The sequence below is a fragment of the Chrysochloris asiatica genome, unplaced genomic scaffold (genome assembly GCF_000296735.1).
Source record: "Chrysochloris asiatica unplaced genomic scaffold, ChrAsi1.0 scaffold00026, whole genome shotgun sequence".
In the NCBI taxonomy this organism is placed as follows: domain Eukaryota; kingdom Metazoa; phylum Chordata; class Mammalia; order Afrosoricida; family Chrysochloridae; genus Chrysochloris; species Chrysochloris asiatica.
In genome coordinates this window covers 6,271,212-6,279,204 of record NW_006408544.1, presented here as the reverse complement: position 1 = coordinate 6,279,204, position 7,993 = coordinate 6,271,212, and the positions used below count along the sequence as shown (strand labels likewise).

Sequence of the window (7,993 nt, the reverse complement as noted above, 5' to 3'; positions counted from 1 at the left end):
AGTGGCCATGAATGGGAGAAAGGGGAGACGTTCTGCTCCCATAAGGATTTACAGACTCGGAACTGACTCCACGGCACACAACAACAATAGTGGCCATGAAAAGATGGATTGGCAAAGTGGCAGCATCAATGGGCTCAAGTGTGTTAACAATTGTGAAGTTGGCCCAGGACTGTGTTTCATTCTTTTGTGCATAGGGTCGCTATGAGTCGGTACCAACTCGTTGGCACCTAACAACATGAAAAATAAGTACTAAGAGAAATGAAGAGGATGATGCATTTGTAGATGAAAGATATATTACAATGAGTTATGAACATGTTTGGCATTCTGCCCACTTGTTTAAATAAGTTCCTCCCCCCCCCAAGATTAATCTGAAACATAAATTATTTAACCCTGGCTTTTCACACTTTGTAAGAAATATCAAACTTTCTTAACAGCTATCATTTTGTAAAAAACTCAATTTCAGTTGATTTAAGAAAAATGAACAAGAGTGACTTTCAGGATAGAGAGTTATTAAAACATATTTCTTCTGTCAATAGAATTGGAAAAATACTGTCAGTGAGTTCTTGCTTATAAATGTTTCTTTTTACTTATCCATGCAGATCTGAAAAGGAAAGCCACTTCTCTTTCAGCAATCACGAGGTGCATGACAACAGAATCATTGATGCACTGGGAAGAGGGTTGGGTTCCAAATCTCCCCAAGTGATCTAGAAGAGGCAGAGGCAGCCAGTGTTCTTCCTCAGTTTTTCTGATCAGGGTCTCTGTGGTTCTGAGTTTTTGTTTTTGTTTTTCCGTTCTCTCTCTGTCCTGTCACTCTGAAACATTGTTTCTTTGGATTCTAAGACAAACTGGGATGCCCTGTATTTATATAGTAATAGAAATGCTAAGTTTCTGGGGCTATTGCCATTGGAAAGAGTTTATGGGGGCTTAAGAATTAAGTCAGTTGTCATGTTTTCTATTGGAATTCCCACTTGGTCTAATATAGCATATTGAAGTAATACGTTTTTACCTAGCAGGTCTGTGTTGTGCAAAATATAAAATGATTTTTTTCTTTTTTAATAAGAAAGCAGTGAGGTCCCTGGGACTTCATTTCATTTCTTAATTTTTCTACTACTTCACTCATAATTTCTCCGTGGGAATACCTACATCTCAATGAATAATTGAGTTTCTTTGGGGTTGTTGTTAGTTTCTGTCAAGCTGAGTTGATTCTGACTCATGGTGACCGTACATGTTATAGAGTAGAACTCCATAAGGTTTTAAGGCTGTGACCTCTCAGAGCTGATTGCCAGGCTTGTCTCCTGAGGTGTACTGGGTGGATTCAAACAGCCAGCCTTTCTGCTAATAGTGGAGCACTTAATGGCACTTCATAGAGACCTTTTTTGGGTAAGGGAACTAAATATTTTCTCTGGTGCTCTCATTGTACTACTTCTGAGACCATATTTAGCAGGTGAAAACATAATTAAATTTGCTTTTAGTCAAATATTGTGGTTTTTTTAACCTTGTGGAGTGTGCATTGAAATTTATAAAATATTTTCACATGTAAAATTGATCGAATTCTATAGAAGGTAGATTCTTTTAGAAGTAGACTTTACTCTGCATATGGGTATGAATGTGAGTGATGTGCTTAATGATTACAAGGTGCTTTGGGCTGGATTACTACAAGATTAGTTTAAAACTATCCACACACTTTTTTCTATATTTATCATGTAGTGCTTTTTCCCTTTACAGGTAAATTTTTTTGGTGCTTGGGGGAGATTTTGAGGATATGGGTTTAATGTCTTGTAAAGACAGTTTATTATTGTTGTTGTTGCTAAGTGCCATCAAGTCTATTCCTACTCATCGTGACCCAGAATAGGATTTACAAGAAGCAACTGGTTTGCAACCCTGCAGTTTGCAGTCCAGTGCTGATCTTACAATGCCATACCAGGACTCCAGAGACAGTTTATGGTTGTTGTTAAGTGCTGTAGAGTCAGTTCTGGCTCATAGCCACCCTGTATAGGGTTTCCGAGGAGAGGCTGGTGAGTTTGAACATTAGTAAGTATTGTGTAAGGCTTACATCTTTTTTGTTGTTGTTATGTGCCGTTGAGTCGTTTCTGACTCATAGCGACCCTGTACAGGGTTTCCGAGGCTGTAAATCTTTACGGGAGCAGAAAGCCTCATCTTTCTCCTGTGGAACAGCTAGTAGTTTCGAACTGCTGACCTTGTGGTTCACAGCCCGATTCATAACCACTACGCTACCAGGACTCCTTTTTTGTGTACACTGAAAATTCCACAGGAGGAAGTTTTCCCTTAAGGAGTCCTAAGACTTCCCAATGTTGGTATTAGGAATCAACCTGAAATTTCCCCTACTTTTTTCCTAAGGTACAGAAAAAAAGACATAGTTTCTTGAAATGCTCATTAGTAGTGCTTTTTTTGCCAGCTAAATGTGAAATTTTTTAAAGTGTTGAAGAGCAGAGATGTCACCTTGAGGACTAAGGTGCATCTGACCCCAGCCATGGTATTTTCAATAACCTCATATGCATACGAAAGCTGGACAGTGAATAAGGAAGACTGCAGAAGAATTGATGCTTTTGAGTTGTGTTGGAAGAGAATATTGAAAGTGCCATGGGCTTCCAAAAGAACCAACAGATCTGTGTTGGAAGAAGTGTAGCCAGAGTGCTCCTTAGAGGCCAAGATGGCCAAACTTCATCTCTCATACATTGGACAGGAGGGACCAGTTGCTGGAGAAGGCTATCATTCATGTTTGGTAGGGTGGAGGGTCAGAGAAAAAAGAGAGAGAGATCCCCAGTGAGATGGACTGGCAAAGTGGCAGCATCAATGGACTGAAGCATGGCAACAATAGTGAGGTTGGCCCAGAATTGGGCAGTGTTTCATTCTGCTGTGCATAAGGTTGCTCTGAGTCAGTACCGACTCAATGGCACTTAACAACAACAACAACAAAAATGTGAAATTATTTTTTTCTTGCATGTAATAACTCTATCTTCATTAATGGAAATTGAACCCTAATGTAATTAGGGTTTACAGAAAAACATCCCCTTACCATTGCTGCTTTTTCCAAACTGACACTAAAACATCTGTGCATGTTCTCAAGTAGAGACTTTGACTAATTTATAGCTGCTGCCCTTGAACCTCTTTTCTTACACTATTTTGTTTTCTAGGTGCGCCACAGAGCTTCTGGTCAGGTGATGGCGCTGAAGATGAACACATTGAGCAGTAACCGGGCAAACATGCTGAAGGAAGTGCAGCTCATGAATAGACTTTCCCATCCCAACATTCTTAGGTAATGGCTTTTTCCTTCTTTTGGGGACCAGGGAGAAAGCTGAAGCATTGTTGGAGGTTTGTTAGAATAATGTTGAGATCTAAAAAGAGGGACTCAGGTTATATCATGCTGCATCTATCTTGCTGGGGTTTAGCTGTGCACTAGATCTTTTTCTACTTTTTGAGACATAATTTCCTGATGATTAACTGCACTGAATAAAGCAACTTGTTTTGTTGCTCTAATTACTTCTGTTTGTCATAGCTCATTAGAATAGTTGTTTCCTATTACTAAATTTGTAATTTATCAAAGAGGAAAGACTTTGATATTTATATGGTTATTTAAATTTCTTAATTGCTTTGTGGGGAATCATAATTAAATCAGTGAAATAAAGACAAAATTGTGCCCTCAATCTGTCTATCCCTAACATTTTAGCACTCATAAGGAGAAGACACACTGCATTTTAAAAGGAGAATTGTTTTACATATACTAAAATTATATAATCATCACTTTCTAGTAATCAATATCTGAATTTTTCTTATTTTAGTGATTTCAGTATATTTCCAAATAAGATAATTCAGTTCAGTAGATTTTTAAGGTAGTGCTTATGTGTTAACTGCTACTTAATCAGTTCCAAGTCATAGCCATCCTGTATAGGGTTTCCAAGGAGTGGCTGGCGGATTTGAACTGCTGACCTTATAGTTAACAGTCCAATGCTTATCCTACAACATCATACCAGGATTCCATTTGAAAGATAGTGTTTTGCTTTGGTTTTTTTTTAAATGTTTTATTGTGAATTATGTGATAGTTTACATGGGAGAACATTAGTTTTACATTCATCCTATTGTATATCATTTCATTGCTATGGTTACAATCCCTTCCATGCATCATCAACCAACCAAAGGGTATGCACTACAAGCCTGCCCTCTGGTCGTCAGCACACAGCCTCTCTCCCTCTCTGGGTCTAAAGTCCCCAGCTGCTTCATCTCTCCACGTCATCGTCTCTGCCTCCATGCATGGCATCACTGCTTCTCTGAGTAGGGTCCCGCTTTCCGCTCTTCTCCCTTGATGGTCCCAGGGACTTCCGCTCCTAGACTGAAAAGTTAATCACTCCCCTCCTTTTGCTACAAAACATCTACCTTTACATTACCAACCCTCACAAGCAGTCCTGATAACAATTATTCACAATTGTATTACAAGAGACCCATCAGTGGAGATTCTACCTTCCTTCATGCCCCCTGGAACTAGGTTCCCTCTTGAAAGCTTGTAAGCCAGTCACTTCTTCCTTTTGTAGCCCCCCCATTTTGGGTAGCCAATGTCCAAGTTGCCTATCCCTGTCTACTCTGTGTATGGAGGGGGTGGGCATGATCCTTGCTTAAGGATTTGTTCCCTCTTTTGAGCTACTGCATCCATAGGTGTAGGTCAAGTTCATCAAATTGTATCAGATTACTCTTTTTTTCCTCTTCTTTCTTCTTCTGGTTGAGCTCTGATCGTCCAGTCATTGAAGCCAGGTCAAGTGGGTATTATCTGCAAGTGTGGGTGTTCTTGTGCATATACCCTCTCTTCCTATCAGCTGGACGCTTCACTCTCCACTCTAGTCCTCTGTGGCTATGTCACTGACTCTGGAAAAACAGCAATGGAGCTGCAAGCTAAGCCCTACAATGTTCAATAGACTTCTGTGAACCTGGCTGGAGACCTGGTTGGCCAGCAGTGTGGCAAGACCTGGGGACTCTTGGGCCCAGAGTCAGTGACATAGCCTGGTCACCAATCAGAGCATGTATTCCCATTGAGTCTTAGTCTTGGAAGGGGGTTTACACTGATGGGAGAAAGATAGTGTTATTAAAATATTTTTTTTATTGTTGAGAATATATACCACAAAACAGACACCAGTTCAACAGTTCCTACATTCACCAACATAGCTTCCATTCTTCAAATTATGCACCCATTCTCACTGTCCTTTCTCAGTTGTTCTCCCCAACCCCACTGACAGAGATTCTTTTTTAGTCTTTGCATTTGTGTTGTCAGTTTGAATCTGTATTGTTGTCATTGTTGTTTCGTGCCATAAAGTTGGTTCCAACATACAGTGACCCTATATAGGATTTCCAAGGAGTAGTTGGTGGGTTTGGACCACCAACCTTATGGTTAGCAGTCCAGTGCTTATCCTATAGCACGAAACCAGGACTCCTTAAAAGAGTTTAATGTTTAAGGCAGACATACTTGACTCATTAAGCTAAACTGTTGCTTAGTTTTAAGAAGATAATTGGATATTTTTGGCTTAAGGTTTAAACCCTGTCTTCAGATGATATTTTCTGGGGTTGATAGGGTTTTAGAAGATAGGAAGGTATCCAGAAAGGAATAAAATAGTATAAGTAAAGCTGTTGTTATGTGTCGTGGAGTCGGTTCTGACTCATAGTGACCCTGTACAGGGTTTCTGAAGCTGTAAATCTTTATGGGAACAGAGAACCTTATCTTTCTCCCACAGAACAGCTGGTAGTTTTGAACTGCTGACTTTGAGGTTCACAGCCAGATTTGTAACCACTACGCTACCAGAGCTCTTTATAAGTAAAGTACAGGGGTGAAAATGTAAAGCTTTCTCAGGAGTCGCTAAGGAAAGACCTATTTGGCTAGTCATAGTAGAGAATCATCATTTACTGAAGGTTTGTGGGCTGGGTACTCTACTTATTTAAAGATTTAATTTTCCAGTAACTTTCTAGTGAAGAAATTGAGATCTAAAGAATATGTGTTGTCCTGGGCTCTTTCTCCCATATTGAATTTTCTGAAAATTTTCTGAAAATTCAATAGGGTAGTTTTGGTAGCTAAAGCTAGAAAAGTAAAATGGGGCCAAGGTGTGCAAAAATGTTTTGCATAAAGCTTAGTAGATTATGCCTTATGTACTAGGATCTGAGTAAGACATGACAGAGGGTAAATGATGGCAAGATGCAGGTGTTTTCATGATAGGTAGGCTGCGAGGCAAAAGATCAGTTAGGAGGCCTCTCCACCATGTTGGAGGGTGAGGTGGGTAAGACTTGATATGCTATTTTTAATTTGATCATGTTTCAACTTAATAAATCATATGAGAGAGCATCAAAAAATTTGTGGGAAAGCGGAATTTAAAAAATCACGAAACTTTTCCATGAACTTTTGAAGCACCCCTTATATATTTATTTTATTTTTTATTATTACACAATTGATAGATGATCACTGTGGGACATATAGAAAGGAGAGTGTGGTGACTTGAATTTACTTGATGACTTTTTTATCCAAAGTCTTCTTAATTCCCACCAAGTGATTGGGTGGGACCATGCAAATAAGGCATATAAGACTCTAAGATTGAGATTGGTTAGTTTTGCCCGTCAGTTAGGTTTAAATAGAGCCTTCTCGGAAGCTGAGATGGAAAATTCTAGGACCACCAAGAAAGAAGAGCATGAGTGGAGCATGAGATCTCTACCTAGAGAAACGGCAACATGGGAAGACAGAGCAGCTCTAGGCCCACAGACTGAATACAGGCTGGGAGACTGTTCCCTTTGAGCATTCGCAGACTGGTAAAAGAGCTTTGTAACACTTGCTGGAGTAGGGCAGAGGCCAAGGAGCTGCATGACTGAGAAGCTGAAGACAAGAGTGAGGCATGCCTGCAGTATGGCAGACAAGAAAGAGGCTGACTGGAGAACTGCTGTGTCCTGAGTTTGTTTTGATCCTGAGTTGTACTCTATTCATGTCCCTAATAAATCCCATAATTGTGAGTATTGTTATGAGTTCTGTGCGGCCATTGCAATGGATTATGGAACCCAGGTATGAAGCAGAGAGTGCTGTGGGAGGGATGGTTGGTGTCAGAATCAGGTAGAGCAGGTTGTATGGTGGAAGCATGTCTGCCTCTGCTTGATTGGAATTGGCCTTGGGCTGATTTTGAGTTTGATTATCTTATCCCCATGTGAAGCCAGGGGAAATCAGACATGGCTTCCACTTGTATTTTACAGAGAGTTAGCAAAAGCAAGAAAATAAAAATTCCCCTTAATTTTAGCACTTGGAGATAAAATTAGTATTAACATTTTGAGATATTTCCTGCCAATCATTTTTTCTCTCAACAATTAATATCCTCATCATGAACTGGATTAACAAATGCATAGGGGAAATTACCGTTTATTCCATTACAGCAAAATGTTCAATAAAAGTGACATAATAATAATGGTTAAAAACGAAGCCATTTCAAGTATATTCAAGTATATGTCTGGCTTCAAATTCTGGATCATAGGAAAGTTACTTAACCACTCTGAGCCTTAGTTTTCCCATTTGTTAAGTGTCTACTACTATTATTAATTAATTGGTCGACTCATAGTGACCCTGTGCAGGGTTTCTGAGGCAGTAAATTCTTAACGGGAGCAGAAAGCTTCATCTTTCTCCTGCAGAACAGCTGGTAGTTTCGAACTGCTGACCTTAAGGTTCGCAGCCCGATTCGTAACCTCTACACTACCAGAGCTCCAATTCTGACGTGGTGTCTGGATTGGAGGAAGACTCATTAACAACCTGAGATACGCAGATGATACAACCTTGCTTGCTGAAAGTGAAGAGGGCTTGAAACATTTACTGTTGAAGATCAAAGAACACAGCCTTCGGTATGGGTTGCATCTCAATGTCAGAAAAACAAAAATCCTCACCACTGGACCAATAAACAATATTCTTATCAACGGAGAAAAGATTGAAGTTGTCAAGGACTTCATTCTTCTTGGATCAACTATCAACACT

The 7,993-nt window shown here is 39.7% G+C and overlaps 1 protein-coding gene across 1 annotated transcript in view; it reads left to right on the top strand.

Annotated features, from left to right (window-relative positions):
• TESK2 (testis-specific kinase 2) overlaps nucleotides 1-7,993 on the top strand; it is a 211,009-nt gene that overhangs the window by 118,624 nt on the left and 84,392 nt on the right. The window contains exon 3 of the mRNA XM_006839702.1: nucleotides 3,156-3,277. Within this exon, the coding sequence (XP_006839765.1) occupies nucleotides 3,156-3,277 (122 nt within the window). The remainder of the gene's footprint in view (nucleotides 1-3,155; nucleotides 3,278-7,993) is intronic.